Source organism: Camellia sinensis, chromosome 3 (genome assembly GCF_055761805.1).
Source record: "Camellia sinensis isolate YWXY chromosome 3, ASM5576180v1, whole genome shotgun sequence".
Lineage (NCBI taxonomy): Eukaryota > Viridiplantae > Streptophyta > Magnoliopsida > Ericales > Theaceae > Camellia > Camellia sinensis.
The window spans coordinates 40,221,314-40,241,008 of record NC_138963.1 but is presented as its reverse complement, the minus strand read 5'-3'; the positions used below and the strand labels follow the sequence as shown (position 1 = coordinate 40,241,008).

Below are 19,695 nucleotides of genomic sequence, written 5' to 3'. Positions count from 1 at the left end.
TCCTGGACTGGTATGACCTAGACCGAGGTGTGGCACATCTAGGCTGAGGTGTGGTACAGCTAGGCCAAGTGTTAACCGTCCTAGCCGAGATCATTGAGACCTTACTTGCCGAAGCCTTGTCCGAATCCGAGGTCCTTACCTGCCGAAATGCCCATGCCACCTTACTTGTTGAACACACTTTGTCATAGCCTTGTCATGTCTTTCAATCACCTTTTTGAGGAAACCCAATCCGGTGGCGCCACGTGTCCTAGCAGAGGGTTAAGTCTGCTGGTAGTAGAGGAACATATCATTTTGTCATATCTTTGCATGTTAGAGAGAGAAGCTCTAGGAAGTGAGGGAGAAGAATTCTTGAGAAAGAACTAGATTTCCAAGCTTGATCTTCACACCTAGAACCGTTAGATCCGTGTTTTGAGGTTAGATTCTTAATCTACTCTTGTTGTTCTTTATATTGATCCGATCACATTGCATGATCTAGCATGATTCATGAGCCATGCATTGCTTTGAACTTCGGTTTTAGAAAGAGAAAATGATGTTCTTGTGTTCTTGAAAGAAAACCATGTTTTGATCCGAAAGTGGTATCAAGATCCACGTTTTTGTGTTTGTTTTCATAAGATCTTCAAGTATGAGTGCCCAGGTCCATGTTTTTGAACTCATCTCATGAAATCTCAGATTTTGAATAAAGAAGTTATGATTTTAGCATTCATGTTCTTCATGTTCTTGTCCTTCATGTCCTTCAAAGGGAAACCCAGATTTTCCCGACTTCATTTTCTCGAATGTGGCCGTTGGGACCATACCTCGACCAAGGGGTGTGGGATCTCGACCAAGACCTGGTTGGTACCCAACATGTTTTCCCTAGATGAAAAATAGTGTTTTAACTTCCAGTATGTTTTGCTTTGACTTGACCTAGTCTTGAAAGAAATGCCGAGATCATTTACACTCATGCAAAGCTTGTTTTAGAGTGCATTTCATATCCATCTTTGAGCATCTCTTCTTGTCTTCTTGAAATGCATTCAATGGAATTTACTATGTGCTTGTAGGCCTTGGATCCTTGCTTGTAATCCCCTCACCCGAAGAGCTATGTGAGTGGTATTTTTAATAAAGCTATGTTATAAAGTTTTGATAAAGCTTTGCTTCGTTTTAGAAAAGTATTTGATTGAGCATGAATGATTATCCCTAGTTTTGTATCTAGTATTATCTTGTTTTGATGACATTCTGGGAAAGTCCTTAGTGCCAGGGGACTATAATGCAACTGCACCCTTGTTTTGAAAGTCCTTAGCGCCAGGGGACTATAACGCGACTATAATGCAACTGCACCCTTGTTTTGAAAGTCCTCAGTGCCAGGGGACTATAATGCGACTATAATGCAACTGCCTGCACCGTTGTTTTGAAATTCCTTAGTGCCACGGGACTATAATGCAACTGTACCCTTATTTTGCCACTGACGGTTTTTCGCGTGGGTTTGTTTGTCTGGAATGTCATCGTTTGGTATTATGTAGATGTAATTAACATCCAAGAAGCTTTGAAAGATTTGATAGATGAACTTGATTCATCTCTTGGATTTGAAAAGTTATGTTATGTATTGTTTTGGAAAAAAAAAAGATCTCGGATATCATTCATTTAACCTTTATTACTAATATCATTCACTGAGTATCCGAGCTCACCCTCTCCTTATATATATGTAGGTGATGAGCAAGAAGGCAACGATGCCTAGATGATTATTTGCAACTTGTTTTGGATTCGCATTTTTGTAGCATCTTGAAGATCATGTTTCTTGGCTTGTAGTTCACTTCTTTTGTTTATGTCGGCTTGAGAAGTCTTTTGATCGAGATGTAATATGTACTTTATTTTATTTGTATCCAAGTTGTAAAACCATGTTAAGATGTATGTCATTTCATTTGATCTATGCACTGCCCTTATGGACTACTTAGATTTAAATTTATTGCTTCCACACGTGTAAGCCCCATATGTATACTCTGATTGTGTGTGAATCTTTGTCAGTTGGCCTTTGGTAATCTCGGATTACTGGCCATCACGGCATCATTCTACTAAGGGCAGAATGGGGTCGTGACAACATCTTTCAAAATCCTAAACTAGATCATCAATCTCATTCACTATCTACTACCCAACAATACAATTGAAGTAAAATCATTCAAAATCCTAAGTTTACCTAAAAGTAATTTTTCATTAATTTTTACATTCATCCAAAAATACCCAACAACATAATTAAAGTCTAAGTGCGAGCGGGTTCTTGCGGGTGCGGGTTAAACCCGCAACCCGCAATCATGCCATATTCCAAACCGTATCAGCTCGCATTACATTTATGAAACTACCCATTTATATATGGATCGGTTCGGATTGAACAGGTTGTGCAGTTCGGATAACCCTATACCCAGCCCTAGTATTAGAACACCACATATATATTTACCCAAAAGTAATGAATCCAACTCAATTCATATATTCATCCCAACTATTCTTTTTCTTCTATATTTTTTTCACATACATTTCTCATAGATTCTTTCCTCTAATCCAGTGATCGAACTGGATAATCAGTTGAGAGTTGCAGATATACTTTAGGCCTATCTCAATGAACTGAACTGTTTATCTTCTAGTATTCTCTAAGTAAATTATCAATCAAAAAAAATTAAATTAATTGAACATCTACAATTCTATTATTAAATCACATTTGTCTTAAATAAGGGGACAGTTTGTTCTCAAAATCGTACTTAGAGACTATTTTTATGACAAATATAATCTAATCATATGGCTACCGATTATATAAAGAGCAAATTACCTGCAAGTCCTCTTTGAAAGAGATGTACTCTATTTAGTCCCAAAACCTTTTGGGTAGATACAAATCTCCTGCGCGTCTTTCTTCTTCTCTTTATCTCTCTTTCTGATATCTGGTAATCGAAGACGATGCCTTCTTTCTTCTCTTTCTCCTTCTGATATACAATCACTGGTGACCACCATTGACTCTTACTTTGCCCTCACCGACGCCGAAGGAGATGAGTTTTCCAGCAAAGGAGATGAGTAGATCTAATCAAATCTAGTTAGATCTAAACCAAAAATAGTTGCCGGAGTATAATCCTCTCTCTATATCTGTCTTTCTCCTTCGATCTCTCATTTTTTTCTACTTTTTATCTGCTACAAACTTCTTTTTTCCTATTTTAATGGGAAAAAAAATCAAATTCTAAACAAATTGTTTTCGAATTTTAGTTACAGGCAGTGAAAATTATAATATTTTCTAGTTTTAGTTTTTTTTTTTTTTTTTGTGCTAAAATGAATCATGTTTTAAAACTGTAAAATTTTATAGTTTTATAACATGTTTTTACTGTAAAATTTTACAATTTCATAACATGTTTTTCAGTTTGATTAATAAGGATAAATACTTAATAGAATCATACTATGAAACTATAACAATTTTACAGTTTGAAAACTTATTTTTCAATTTGATCAATATTGGAGATTATTTACTTAAACCCTACAAAAATGATAAATTCATATGTTTTTTCCCATTGTTTCTATTTATTGTTGTTACATTTTTTTCTTCTTTCAGTTTATCAATATTTAGTACATTTACTATATTTTTCGTTCTAGTTTCTCCATTTATTTTATTTTTTTACAATATTCTAGATTGCGTTTGGTAGAGCTTTCTAAATATGATTTGAGAGTAGGAATTGTATTTTGAGTTTGTGAGTTTTGGAATTATAATTTGAGTGTAGAAAATTTGTTTAGTGAAAGAGTTTTGAATTGAGTAGGGAATTTTTGATGTGACATGATATTTGATACAAAAACTTATAACTTATAACCAAATACACAACTCAAAATTCTATTAAAGCTCAAAAAAAAATTTAAAAAATTCAGAAAATATTTTTTTCGAATATATAAAAATTAACATGAGTGAATTAAAAAAAAATTGCACTGTTCCGGTCAACCGACCGGATGACTAGTGGAACGATCGGTTAGCCCAAATTTTTTTGCTTTCGACCGAGTTTTCAAAATTGAACATGGAATTAACTTTTAAAAATTGTAAACAAACGTCATGTGCGAAATAAGCTCTGGAACTAAAGTTCTAAAGCTGTACCAAACACAGCCCTAGACTTTTCGGTGAGTCTCTGACGATATTCTTAACATCTAGCGAACGTTTTGGACATTTCAGCAACTTCTAATGACGTTCAAAATGCTTTAACAAATTTTTGGCAGTACTCTGATGACTTCCGGTGATGTTGAATATTTCGGCGAGCCTCCAGTGATCGTCTAACGAAAGTCCAACAGTGATGAGATGTAGCAGCGTCTTTAAATTTTTTAAAAAAAAAAGATTTGTAACAATTAAAATATATAAAAGTAATTAATACAAATATTTTATTTTAAAATTAAATAAATTTTAAACTTTATATATGAAACCTACACGTAAGTGCCCCTTCCATACATAATTTGCTCGCTACACTCAAAGGTTAATGATTACATATCATTAAGATAAATTCAAATAATCTAACCCTCTAGTTCAGTTAGAGCATCTCCAACGATATATCATTTATTTTATTAAATTTGAGTCAAAATTCCATCTGATATGCAGCACTCCAACGGAACATTTTTGGCTATCATCAACACACCAGTCGATCGGGAGGACGACTATGGGGAAGTCCAACCGATCGATCGGCAAGTGTAATCCATCAATTCCATAAATTCTTTTTCGTCTGAGAGTATACTTTGTTGTGGGAATTTTTCAACTAAGCAGATGACCGAGAGGACATCCGGCCGGACGTCTAACCGATCGTCCGATTCCATAAAACAACGGCTCCAAATAGTGAAATGCTAAAAGCTCCCAAACGTCCTCTATTTGGTGAAACATTTTTAATAGTCTCAATTTGATACCAATTTGATTAAACCGTTGGAGCTGAAAAATGCATAATTTTTTATCAAATTCAAATTTGATTATAAGTTTAAGTATCGTTGGAGATGGTCTTAGAGAGAAGCCTATCCACGTATACATTTTCTTTTTGGATAAATTACACTTAAAAGAGTTTGTAAAAATATTATAAATTTTATAATTTTGATATAATTATATTAGGTTCTCTTAATCTATATTTAAATCATAAATTTATATAGAGATTTGACAAGAAAAATATGAAAGAAATAGAGGGAAAAAAAATTAACTTATATTTCATTCGCATTTTTTACTTTTTCCTTTTCCTGCTTTCCTTTTTCTTTCAATAAAATATATGTTAAATTTTTTTATTCTCATATTTTCCTTTTCCTTTCCAAAGTTATGTCTAAAATACGAACATATAAAATTATGGGTTTTTTTTTAAGGTTCCTAGTATTAAGATTTTATAGCATAAAGGACACTCAATATTTTTATAATGTCTAAAGTCCCTTAACATCGATTCAGAGAATTTCTCTGGACACATCACAGAGAAAATTCCAAATTTCTCTAGATTCAACCCAGAGAAATTTCCCTCTCCACCCCAGAGAAATTTACTCAACCCCAGAGAAAATCCCCTCCAACTAGAGAAATTCACTTGTGTTGTCTGCAGTTTGATGGCTCCAATGATTTGATCCAACATTATTCTTATACTACAATAAGAGACTTGATCCAATAACCATATTTATGTCTATATTCATAATGAATTCAACATACAAAGCAATCCTTGGAATTTCTCTGGGTTCAAGACCTTAAACATTCAAATTTCTCTGGACTAATTTCTCTTGACTAACATTCAAATTTCTATGGATCTCTAGACTAACATCAAAAACCCTTGAACCTTTCACAAATTTCTCCAGACTAATATTCAAATTTCTCTGGATCAACATTCAAATCCCTCTATCTATCCAGAGAAAATTGAACCCACAGGAAAAATTAACCAAGGTAGAGAAAATTAAGTAGATGAGATATCTATTTAGAGATAGAATTGTTACTGTAATCAAGAGCTGAGTCATGTACTCACAGAAATCTATGACAATTGCGGCTAGAAATCCAGATTCTTGTGTCACTATAGGAATTACAAGGATCTCTGCACCAACCTGTTTATAAAATTCAATTGCAATGTTATTGCATGCATGTGACACTCACTCATGGAATAAGAACAAGGGTTTAGCTAAAATTATAAATGAGGAGCTTTTCATTTATATCATACAATATTGTCATACATGGGCCACCAAAAATTTTCAAATGCTTAGCAAAAACTAACTAATTCCTCTAAAATATTTCCTAGTTTTTCCCTCTTTGCACCAAATTCTTGGCAAGAGGCCAACTCTTAAACATTTCAATTTATTCTATATTTTAGTGAGAGCCTCGTGCACTAACTCGCTTTTTTTTTTCTTTTTTAATTTAAGTTTAGGATTGTGAATATTGCAACCAGAAATACACCTTGTATTGGGGGTTTCTAATGTGAATGAGTAAACCATGTAAAGGCAATATATATATATAAGGCATGACTATTTAAGACCAAAAATTAGACCCAATTTTTAAGCCAATGATGTGACAATCAATTACGATATCATAAATAACACTCTCCTATCTTCTCTACTTATCAATCAATCATATCACTTACACATTGAGTCTAGAAAATGGGTTTAGAAAGTGTGTTTGTATATCATTATAAACAACACAGAGATTTTCTCTGGACCTCCCAGAGATTTTCTCTCCAATTTCTTTGGGCTTCCCAGAGAATTTCTCTGTGTTTTTGACCAATTTTCTCTAGTTTGCTCAAAATTTTTAAAATTGAACAATCACCATTTCATTTTGACCAAGTTTCTCTGAACTGTAAGACATTCAGACAACAAGCCAGAGAAAATTGAACATCAAACTTATCAACAAAGAAACACCTCAAAAGCACCAGCTAACAACCAAAGCATATTAGAACTAAATACTACCAATGGAACTTCTAAGACAGAAGGCAAAGAAGCACGGCCATATAATATTGTTGCAATTGGTAGTCAAGATCGCACTATAACTGTTTGGACAACGGCAAGTCCTCATCCCCTCTTTGTGGCCAAGCATTTCTTTACTCAAAGTGTCGTGGATTTATCCTGGTTAGTTAGCTATTCAATTGTCAAAATAGCTCTTCATAGAAATTATGTAACTTGATGATATTGGTTAGTATATTTTTTAATCTAAATTCTCTTTTGCCTGCTTGATAAATTTAACTTATTTATTTATTATTCTTTGGAACTGGAGTCCTAATGGGTACTCACTATTTGCATGCTCCTTGGATGGGGCAGTGGCTACTTTTCACTTTGAGGAGAAAGAACTTGGTCAGAGGCTAACTGATACTGAATTGGATGAGTTAAAGAGAAATCGTTATGGTGATGTCAGAGGGGGGCAACAAGCAAACTTAGTAGAAAGCCCAGCATAGTTGCTGCTTAAAGCAGCCTCGACAAAACAAACCACAAACAAAAAAAGTGACTACAGATGTCCCACAAAACCAGATGCCCAAAAAATATTCTACTCATTTGGAGGTTGCCACGAAGGCTTCTGAATCGCAAGTTGATGATGGTAAGAAGAGTGGGAGACCTAGTGTCGATGCGTTAAATAAAGTGGAAGCTACTGCTCAGATGTTTAGTCTTGTGAAGCAAAGAGAATATAGACGCCCTAATGGAAGAAAGAGAATAATCCCTGAGGCAGTTGAAGCGCCTGGTCAGCAACAAAATATATCTGATGATGTTCAGTCGCAAGCACTTGACTTCTCTCTGAAGTCATCGGGTTTCGATTTTTAAAGTGGGTTCCGAAAGAGAAGATGAAGAAGAGAGAGAGGGGGAGAGAGGAAGGAGATCGGCAACATGAGAGTGAGAGAAGCACGACGGCAACAAGTGGTGGCCGGCGACGATGGCAGATCGAGCAGTGACGGTAGATAAAGAGAGACAAATATGAGGTTTGATACGAGAGAATCAAATTTCTCTGTGATATATAAATATAGGGGTTGAGGGACCTTAGACATCACAATGAATTTTTTTCATTACTAAAAGTGGAAGAGGGATCTTAGACTAATTTTCTCTAAAACTATCATAGTGAACTTTGTGATAGGTCTACGTGATCCAGACTAGACGGTCCAATATTCTTTGGGGAGAAGTTGGACTCAACTAAGAGCATAAATCATTCTCTTTGTTTGGATTTTGGATTAGATAAGAGAAAAAAATAATAAGAAAATAAAGTGAAAAAATTATTTTTTCTTCTTTTTTGATTGAATTAGGAAGATGAAGAGATAATAAATATAATTTATATTATTTTTCAATAAATTTCCCCAGCAGTTGCACCAACCACTACAAGAAAATACACAATTGGCGACCACTTTTGCCGACTAAAAATATTTTGGTTGCCAAAAGTAGTGGAATTGGCGACCAAAAATTATGTTAGTCGGTAAAAGTACAATATTTAGCTACTAAATTTTTTTAGTCGGGGTATATTAATTTTTGGCGACTAAAAAAAAAAATAGTTGCTAAAAATCTCACAATTGGCAACTAAAAAAAATTTAGTCGCTAAATTTGTCACAATTGGCGACTAAAAAAATATTTTGGTCGCGGTATATATAGTTTTGGCAACTAAAATATTTTAGTCGCTGAAAGAAAAATAAAAAATTATTTTTTATCTTTCGCGACCAAAAGTTTGGTCGGCAAAACTTTAATTTCAGCGACTAAAAATTATTTTGGTCGCGGTATATATAGTTTTTGCAACTAAAATATTTTAGTCGCTGAAAGAAAAATAAAAAACTATTTTTTATCTTTCGCGACCAAAAGTTTGGTCGGCAAAACCTTAATTTCAGCGACTAAAAATTATTTTGGTCGCGGTATATATAGTTTTGGCAACTAAAATATTTTAGTCGCTGAAAGAAAAATAAAAAACTATTTTTTATCTTTCGCGACCAAAAGTTTGGTCGGCAAAACCTTAATTTCAGCGACTAAAAATTATTTTGGTCGCGGTATATATAGTTTTGGCAACTAAAATATTTTAGTCGCTGAAAGAAAAATAAAAAACTATTTTTTATCTTTTGCGACCAAAAGTTTGGTCGGCAAAACCTTAATTTCAGCGACTAAAAATTATTTTGGTCGCGGTATATATAGTTTTGGCAACTAAAATATTTTAGTCGCTGAAAGAAAAATAAAAAACTATTTTTTATCTTTCGCGACCAAAAGTTTGGTCGGCAAAACTTTAATTTCAGCGACTAAAAATTATTTTGGTCGCGGTATATATAGTTTTGGCAACTAAAATATTTTAGTCGCTGAAAGAAAAATAAAAAATTATTTTTTATCTTTCGCAACCAAAAGTTTGATCGGCAAAACCTTAATTTCAGCGACTATAAATTATTTTGGTCGCGATATATATAGTTTTGGCAACTAAAATATTTTCGTCGCTGAAAGAAATATAAAAAATTATTTTTTATCTTTCGCAACCAAAAGTTTGGTCGGCAAAACCTTAATTTCAGCGACTAAAAATTATTTTGGTCGCGGTATATATAGTTTTGACATAAAAAATATTTTCTTCACTGAAAGAAAAATAAAAATTTACTTTCACTCATCACTCTTTCTCTCTCTTTCTATCTATTTGTCTCTCTTTTTCTCTCTGTGTCTCTATCTCTCTTCTCTTTCTCTCTCTTTCACTCATCACTTTTCTCGGTCTGTCTGTCTCTCTCTGTGTCTCTATTTTTGTCTCTCTCTCTGTCTCTCTCTCACTCATCACTCTTCTATGTCTCTCCCTCTGTGTCTCTCGCTCATCTCTCTTTTCTCTATCTCTCTCATCTCTCGTCTCTCTCTGTCTCTCTTCTCTTTATCTCTCTCGCTCATCTCTCCCTGTATCTCTCTCATTTATCTTTTTCACTTTTTTTTTCTCTCTCTCTCTTTGTCTGTCTCTTTTCACCCATTTTTCATCTTCCTCTCTCTATTCTCTTTCTCTCTCTTACTCATCACTCTTCTCTCTCTGTCTGTTTGTCTATCTGTCTGTCTCTCTCTTTCTGTGTCTTTCACTCATCTATCTCTTCTCTCCTTTTTGTATCTCTCTCTGTCTCTTTCGTTCATCTCTCTTGTCTCTATCTCTCTTGTTCTTCTCTCTTCTCTCGCTCTCTCTCATCTCTCTTTTCTCTCTGTCTCTATTGCTCATCTCTCTCTTATTTCTATCTCTCTCTCTCGTTCATCTCTCTTCTCTCTATGTCTCTCTCACTCATCTCTCTTATCTCTATCTCTCTCTCTGTCTATCTCGTTCATCTCTCCTCTCTCTCTGTCTCTTTTTATGACTCTCACTCTCTATCCCTTTCTCTCTTTGTCTCTCTCTCTCTCTTTGTCTCTCTTCTTTTTCTCGCTCTCACTCATCACTCTTCTCTATCTGTCTGTCTTTGTCTCTCGCTCATCTCTCTTCTCTCTATCTCTCTCATCTTTTTTCTTTCTTTATCTCTCTCACTCATCTCCCTTCTCTTTATCTCTCTCTCTGTCTCTCTCACTCATCTTTCTTCTCTCTCTATCTCTCTCTTTTTCTATGTTGTTCTCTCGATCATCTCTTTTCGCTCTCTTTCTCTTTCTTTCTTTGTCTATTTGTTACTCATCTTTTGTTTCTCTCTGTCTCTGTCTCTATCTCTTTCTTTCCATGTCTCTCTCTCTCTCTCTCTCTCTCTTTCTCTCTCTGTCTCTCTCTTACTCATCACTCTTCTCTCTCTCTTTCTCTCTCTATTATTTATTATTATAATTTTACTTTTTATTTATTATCATTTTGGAGGGATTTTTAAATTAATTTGGCGAGGAACTCTAGAGGGATTTCAAACACACTAAAATGAGCTAGGGCTTAAACACGTCTCTCTCTCTGCCATCGATTCTCTCGCGCCTCTGTCTCTCTCATTCCATCACTCTCTCTTTCTTTTCACCCATTTTGTCATCTTCCTCTCTCTCTTCTATTTCTCTCTCTTACTCATCACTCTCCTCTGTCTGTCTGTCTGTCTCTCTCTCCCTGTGTTTCTCACTTATCTATGTCTTTTCTCATATATTTTCTCTCTCTGTCTGTTTTGTTCATCTCTCTTCTCTCTATCTCTCTTGTTCATCTCTCTCCTCTCGCTCTCTCTTATCTCTCTTTCTCTCTCTGTCTCTCTCGCTCATCTCATTTCTTTCTATCTCTCTCTCTCTCTCGTTCATCTCTCTTCTTTCTATGTCTCTCTCGCTCATCTCTTTTCTCTCTATCTCTCTATCTGTCTCTCTCGTTCATCTCTCATCTCTCTATGTCTCTCTCGCTCATCTCTCTTCTCTCGATCTCTCTCTCTGTCTCTCTCATTCATCTCTCCTCTCTCTTTGTCTCTTTTTCTGTCTCTCACTCTCTATCTCTTTCTCTCTTTGTCTCTCTATCTCTCTCTCACTCTCTACTACTACTATTACCTCTCATCTACCACCGCCACTCTATCTCCTTTACCACTACCACAACTTTACCACTAATCTCCTTCGCCATCACCACCACCACCACCAGCACCTCATATCCACCACCTTCACCACTACTGTCGCTTTCTCTCATCTACCACAAAAAATTAGTTCTTGATTTTTAGTATAAAAAAAAATCGGCCACAAAAAAATATTTTTAATTGACCATAAAAAATAATTTTATTTTGACAAAAAATATTTTTCATTGAAATATTACCCCTACTTCTACCAAATAAAAAAAAAATCATTAAAAAAAATGAAAAAAAATTTCCCCCTTTTTTTCACTGACCCGCCTGCCCAAACTAATTTCCCCCCTTTTTACCGTCTTTCCCCCCTTTTTTCATTTCCTTTCAGGTTTGCAGAGCCCCTGTTTCAAAACAACACGTCTCTCTCTCTCTCTCTCTCACGGAGGCGAGCGACGAGCGACGAATTTTGGTTCGAGTTATGAGCTCCGAAGCTGCTTCTTCAAAGCTTCTTCACCAATTGCTGGGACCAGAAAATGTGCAGCGTTGGTGTCTGGGTTGTCCTCTGTTACTTCACCAACGATTTCATCGTTCAACGAGGTTCCAATCAGCTCAATCTCTGTTTTTCTTTGTTAAAAAATGGTTTTGATTTTTCGGTTTTTGTTTTTTCGTGCAATTCTAATTTCTATCTATGTGGGTTTTGACTGTTACTTTGTTGGGTATGGTTGGGTTTGGCTGATCATCACTGGCCGAGCTCTTGCTTTGCCGTTGTGGGCTGTGAGTATCATCATCCATTTGATTCGGTTCTATCTTTGCATCTATCTTCTTTCTTTTTTGATGACTTTTTTTTTTGTTCTTCTTTTCACTTTTCACTTCACTTTTCCTATTTGTCTTCTTTCAGATCATGTTAGGTAGAATAGCGATTTGGGTTATTGCTAGTCTTGCAAGATTCAATATTGTTATTTATTTTTTTATCTGAATCTTCAAAGCACGTTTTGTGATTACTGTGTGGAATATTCATGTTCATGATTCCTAGTTATCCCAACTATTTGGAATTGATCATGGTCTAGTGATCTGTTCTGAATTGAATCAGATTATGTAATTGATCTTAATTTTTGAATCTATGCATCTGTTGCACAAGTTGCTGTATTTATTGATTCAGATTTAGATTCCTAGTTATCCCAAAATTGTAATATTGTAGAGAGTTTCACAAATGATTCAACATTAGGGTGAAAAGGGTTTAACAATTTATTGGTAAACTTTTTTCTGTATTTTCTGAGGTGAGCTAGCTTGCCATATCATGAACCTATTGGTTGTTCTGTTGGCTTGTCTATTCATCATGATCTGAACTTGCTGATTGCAAGACTAAGTGAGTTTAATTTGCAGGACCATGTGATTCTGCTATATCAATGTGTTCCACATGTATATGTATCTTTTCTACCTCTTTTGTATTTTTGTGTTAATTCAATATATATATGTAATATGCACCTCAATTAGGAGAACAGATGCGCAAGCTTTTTTTTTTGTGTGTGTGATAGTACTGTACTTACTGTTTTGGATTTTCACTATCAAAAACTCAGATTTTTCCCAAGAGTACTGGATGCAAATATGATATCACAGGTTTGTTTGTTATCTCTCTTGACATTTTGTTCTCATTTTTTTTTTTTTTTTCGTGCTGGACGAAACTAAAATATTATATATATATATATATATATATATATATATTTTTCCTTCTCTCTAGGTCCTAGAAACCCTTCTCACATTGCTTTTACCCTTCCATTGTGTTATGAGAGTGTTTACTTAGGCACTTCATTCTTAATTTTCTTAACATACAGAATCATTCTTGTAATGGTATGATACAAGAGTACTGCAGCTCCCTTGAGATGTTTTTCCGTTAAATAATCCTTTGAATTTGTTATGTCAGTGTGCATCTGCAGTTGATAATTTGGCTACTTATTATTTCAAGCACATAACGGTTGGAGAGTCCCCCACTACACCAGCTGCTCTTAATCATGCTCGGCATGTTGCAGGTCGCCCTGGTGTGTTTCCTGAAGTAAGTTGCTTCTTCTTTTTCTTCTTTTTTTATAAGTAGTTAACTGATTTCTCTTCATTTGAAATGCATATTATCAGCTTAAATATTCTAATGACAATTGAGAACCATAGGGTTTGGTTTGTCATAATGCCGACAGTGAATGGTGTCATATCAAATATAATTATGATAAATGATAATAAATTGGAGGTGATGCAATATTGTTTACATTGGTGACATTTTATTTATAATTTTCAATACCTTTGTATAATGTGCTTGGCTCACTTTATGCGAGATGATCCTTTGTGAAATGAGAAATTGTTCTTATTTTTCCTTCTCTTTTTCTTGGCACAATAATTTTCAGAACAATATCATGAGGGATTACACACATCATTTTGACCTTTGGTAGAATGCATTAGATGGGCATTCTTTATGGAGGAACGATATTTTATGGTTTTTAAATGTAACAAAAAACCATTGATTCATCTCATCTTATCACACAAATTTCTTTCATAAATGTGTGATTTGGATCCAAATTTCCTTTGATACATCTCATCTGATCACACAAAAATTTAGAAGCACTTCATTTTGTTCACTGATGAGTGAAAAATTGTATGTGTCTTGCTTTTAATATTTTTTGTTCTTCTTTGTTAATATTCATGCCATATTTATCTAAATTCTTGATATACATGCCATCTCTCTCTCTCTCTCCTTTTCTTAATATTCATGGTTTCTGCCTTTTTTTCTTTTTGTCTCTCGCTCATCTCACCTCTCTCTATCTTTCTCATCTTTTTTCTTTCTCTATCTCCATATCTCTCACTCATCTTTCTTCTCTCTTCTATAGCCTTGGATTTGGCGTTAGAGTAATAGTGTAATTCTCTGAGATATAAATCTGGTTTTGCTCAAGCTAATATCTTTATTTATTGACCTACTTAAGATCTATATGTTAAACGTATCAGGAAGTCTAACTTATTATGTCCTCTTATTCACACTCTCCTTTTACAGAACCCTAGAAAATAATTTTGCATGTCCAGGGAGGTTTTACTTTTTAATTTAAAATTTCAAAATGGCAACTTAATTTTAATTTATGACTTTTGAAAATTATTCACTATCAATTGTTTCTCATGATTTGTGTGAAGTAATTTTATATGCACAAAAAGAAGAATATTGAAGTGAGATTATTGGTTAGTCTTAGGGAGTGGCAATGCCACTATAGTTGTTGCTGCCTAATGGCCATGTCTGCAACTATAACATTATTTTCTACTAATATGGAAGAGATAAGCACTGCATGACATAGTCCATTTGTTTTGTTATGGCATAGAAGATGGGAAAAAACTAAAACAGAACAAACACATAAGTATACACGGATTTACGTGGTTTGACAATAATCATACATCCATGGGGAAAGAATGACGAAACAATTTCACTATGAATATAGAGATTACAATAAGCTGGCTCTCTCTCTCTCTCTCTTAAACCTTAGTTGACAAGATCATAATTCATCCTAAAAATCCAAATTAACCCAATATATACTAGAATTTGAATGTAGCAAACTGGGTCAAAATAGACCCAAAAACACAAATTCCGGGTCAGACCTTTCATATTAATCAGGTCAAGCGTGCCACAAATGGATAGTAAACATCATCTGGATTGAATTCAAGATGCACCCACAGCATGTCTTTTATGAAATATGATATAGGAACAGAACTTTTGTAGAGAATGATGTGATTTCTTCTACTCTCTTCATTTTCAATCAAAACATCCATCATTGGCCCCATAATTTCAAAAATGTCATTTACATATCATTTTGGATGTGATTAATGCTATAAATTTTATGTTTGCAAATTATTTTCTGTCATTTATTTATTATTTTTCTGCTAATCAAGCAGAAGTTACATTGGCATGCAATGTCAATTTTCAAGGACATGAATTTGATAGCCAATATCTTAATTCCTTGGTGCACTGTGAGATAATATGCAAACCAGGCACCGATGCATATAATGCAAGAGGTTTCACAAATCTGGGTTGTTCTGCAACCAGAAATTGTTTAGGTTTCAAATTTATCATCTATTTAGTGAACATATGACACCACTAATACGTAACTTTAACAAGTATCTAAAACATATATGGGTTGACAAGGAGACAATTACCTCTAGCTTTTTGAAGGAAATAGATAAATTTAACACAATTGAAGCACGTGCCAAAATCATTCAAAAAATTGACAAGAATATCCAATATTCAATGAGCAAGTGTGAATTTTGAAGTGAAGTCAACTTCCAAAGGTGAAGGCACCTTAGAGGTTTTATAAATTTTTTAACAAGTGGAAATACAGAAGCCATACAATGAATCGATATTTGAACAAGCACTTTGCATATTATAAGGAACATTATGCTTTATAGTATAGTTTATATTTAAAAAGATTAACCAGGGGGGATGAACCAATTCAAGATGACTGCTAGAATGATTTACTTTTTATATTGATCAACATTAGTGATTAGTATAATATGTAAGTGTGATATTAGTATAAGAAAATGTTGGAGTGAGAAAAGAGTTCAACTTCTAGCAATCCAATCTTCATTACAGCAGCCTTTTAAACTTAATTGATTTCAAAGTGACAAAATCAATCATCTAAAAAATTGAATAAATAGAGAAAAGCCAGCTATCGAAATTGAACATCTCTTTCTTTTGTCGAAATAATAACGATATAATGTTATAAAATAATCTGGCAAGATGATAAATGATATTTGGATCAATGAAATATATGAATAGGAAGTTTACAGTCATAAATAAAGATATGGCAAATATATTAATTAGACTATTGTCTTAAAGAAAATAAAATAACAAGGAAAGTAGACATAAAAACATGGAGAAGAATCTTCAAATTAAAAACTATATATTTATTCTAGGTGCACTAGACTCTCACCACTACGAAGTTTGATAAGAGTTAGATATTCGTAGTCTTACCCTAGCATGTAGAGATGTTTTTGTGGTTTTAACACCTAATGCCCAGGCATTCTAGATCTGCTCCAAGATTTCTTCAAGGCAAGCAATTTAATGTAGAGTATTTTATGAATATTCTATCAAGAGGTACCTAGGGTTTCCATGGACAATTTACTAAACAAAGATAGGAAACCAATTATCAGGATACATAAACATGGACCATTTATGCTATTGTTTTTCGTAGGTTCGAGCTAAACACAAGGAAGTTTGTCTTCAAAAAGATAGTCCCCTGGGAGAAACAATCCTTGTATGTTACAATTGTGGTTGTCGAAATGCTTTCCTTCTTGGATGCATCTCTGCCAAGACAGAGAGTGTTGTCGTTCTTTTGTGCAGAGAGCCTTGTCTCAGTGTCAATGCATTGAAGGATATGAATTGGGACCTGAGTCAGTGGTGTTCCCTTATATATACCTTTTTCCCAAAGTTGCTAAACTTGTACACTTTGTTAAAGCTAAAAGTACACTTTATGTTGTAGGCAGATAATGAGTTGCGTCTTGTACCTGGTGATGAGTTGCGGCTACGCTATTTAGGAGATGCAACTCATGCGGCAGTCAGTAGGGCATGTGGTAAGCACTTTTTTTTAATATAATTTGTTATTTCTTTTGCTTGTCATCTTTAGTTTTTGATTTTGTTTTAATTTCTCTTGGTTAATTTTTCCATTGAGAAGTTTTCATATAAAATGTTGTCCTCACCCCACCTCGCCTCACCATTTGCTGTCCAAACACCGCCTACTGGTGTTTTAGCCTCAACTGCGAAGAACAAGGGGATGGATAATTACAAACAGGGGAAGTATGCTGATGCCATAAAGTGGCTTTCTTGGGCTGTGATTCTTCTTGAGAAGACTTGTGATGGTGCTAACCCTTGTAAGTTTATTTGTGATTGGAAGTCAACTTGTCTGTAACCCTTTTGAGTGAAGTGTGGTTTTGAATGGTACGAAAGACAGACTTATGTCTCTGCTCTGCTCGTTAATGTTCTTCTTACCTTTAAGTGGAGAAGAAGTAGAATGATATTTTTTTTCTTTGATGATATTATTATAATGGACGCTTGATGTTTTCAATTAAGTAAACTTATTTATGTGCACATGTTTGTAAGTCTGACTATGTTATCCTTTGTTATATTTACCGTTTTGTCTTTCGAGCAATTAATCCAATGCCTATAATGCAAAATCATGATTTATAGACCATTCATGAAGCATTCAGTAAAACCTCTTCAACACGGCTTATAATGTTATTAGAGGATTCACATAACCAGCATCCAGTAGATGTGATTTGAAGTCATATTGAGTGGATTTTCATATGGGCTGTGCTTGTATGTTTGTTAGGTAGACTGCTAATGTTTTTTGTCCCTATAACTCATGAACATGCATTCTGAAATTTATGGCAAAGAAGGGTTCATTGATTTGTGTAGAAAACCTATGTAATTGGGGTTTAAGGCTTGTGTTGGATGCCCACTACATGCATTAGTTTCTGAAACAATTAATGGGTCAGGACATTTTTAAATCCTGCCCCTACTGTGTGCCTCTAGTCTTCGAATAAATTACTAAGTGATGATTTAAAAATGGTCTTTGATATTCAGTTTAATTAAGCAATCTTAATAAAATTTGAAGCTTAAACAGATTGACCAAAAACATACATTGGATTTGCCCCCCTTTTCATTTTTGGTTCATGAATAATACTCATGATGTTGGCTAAGCTTTCATGTGTTATATCTATTCATGTATCTCCTTTTGATGGTTATATTTAAAATTTGTTAATTGCTCTTTGGTAGCCTTCGATTGTACAATCATAATTTACCCAAATTCATACAAATTTTTATGCTAAAATTGCTTGTATGAAGTGTACTATTCTTTGGTCTAATTTTTCTCCACCATTGTGTTGTAGGAACAAATCAACTTGGCTGATGTCAAGTACCCACTGGAGCATTTTAAGGTAGGTTAAAACCTGTTCATTTATTTGATACACAAATAGAATTTTAAACAGAATGACATTTGGTTTCTTTTTGGGTATCAGGGAGCCCTTTGTTTAAAGGAGTTCCTCTTTTTTATTTGAGACAGAATAATAGAACATGTAATCTTTCACTCATGTTCAATTATATATTTCAATTATATGCTGCAATGGTTCATCTACAAGACGTTATTGTTTCTTGCAGAACATCCTTGTTGTCTCAAAGTATTACTGAAGGATTATCTTGGCGAGACTTGCTGAGCTGCTTTGTCTCATTGTTTAGGTATGCCAATACTTAATTGTGGTATAGTCATCATCAAATGTTTGTAATGTAATCATATAAAGTTTTTGCCATATGGTTAATTTTTTTTTATGAGAATACTTCATTTTGGATGTTTTTCTGGATTCTAACTTTTCTTATTTTATTTGTAGGTGACTTCCAAAAACGATCAAGCACAAGGCTGATGCTTCAAAACCATATATATTCCTTCCTGTTTTAGAATTTTTTTTGGATTCCTTCATTGATTTTGCTTTTAATTTTTGTTCAATTACTTACTGGTTTTCAATAGATGGATATTTAAAACTTGTCTCAATTAATGTTTTGAATGGAATGATTGTAAAGTTTGGGATTGAGCAGGAAAATATGATGAATTTTAATGTTATATTTAGGTTGGGTTGAATGAATTTTGTTCAATATTGGATTGAATGTTTATAAACAAAAATTGATTGTTCAAAAAAAAAAAAATTGGATTGAATGTTGGATTGTGTCGAATGTTAATGATTCAGTTGATTTGTATGATGCTTTAAAATTATAAGTTTATTATGGATTGAATGAATTATTAGGAATTACAGGTGTATTGTTTTCTTGCTTTTGGCGACCAATTTATTAGTCGCGACAAATAAATAATTTTTTTTCGCAAAAAATGACAATTGCCGACCAAGAGTTTTGGTCGCAAAAAATACATCTATTGCCGACCAAAACAACACTTGGTCGTGGAATCTCACTTTTGTCGACCAAAAGTTTTGGTCGCGAAAAGTAACAAATAGCGACCAAATTTTTTGGTCGTAGAAACTATTATTTAGCGACGAAGAAGTTTTGGTCGTGGAATGTAATTTTCGCCGACCAATTTTGTTGGTCGTTGAAAGTAATTTTTGCCGACCAATTTTGTTGGTCGTTGAAAGTAATTTTTGCCGACCAAATTAGCGACTAACATGTATGGTCGTTGAATGTAATTTTTGCCGACCAAAGTCTTTTCGCGACTAAATAGGTTAGTCGCGATAATTATATGTTTAGCGACCAACAATTTAGTCGCCAAATAGAACGTTTTGCCGACTAAAAATCTTTTTAGTCGCCAATTACTTTCCGCGACCCTCA

The 19,695-nt window shown here is 34.1% G+C and overlaps 1 protein-coding gene and 1 long non-coding RNA gene across 2 annotated transcripts; both read left to right on the top strand.

Moving 5' to 3' along the window:
* Nucleotides 1–11,716: 11,716 nt before the first annotated feature.
* LOC145822486 (uncharacterized) lies at nucleotides 11,717–17,103 on the top strand. Its single transcript, XM_082919570.1, has 4 exons — nucleotides 11,717–11,951; nucleotides 12,932–12,971; nucleotides 13,276–13,404; nucleotides 16,853–17,103. Exons 1-4 carry the CDS (start codon nucleotides 11,833–11,835, stop codon nucleotides 16,964–16,966), a joined length of 402 nt encoding a protein of 133 aa, XP_082775696.1. The 5' UTR covers nucleotides 11,717–11,832; the 3' UTR covers nucleotides 16,967–17,103.
* Nucleotides 17,103–19,016, top strand: LOC114300253 (uncharacterized). The gene is made up of 4 exons (XR_003642616.2): nucleotides 17,103–17,240; nucleotides 18,258–18,305; nucleotides 18,526–18,603; nucleotides 18,753–19,016. It is a non-coding gene; the product is annotated as an uncharacterized LOC114300253 (long non-coding RNA).
* Nucleotides 19,017–19,695: the final 679 nt, after the last annotated feature.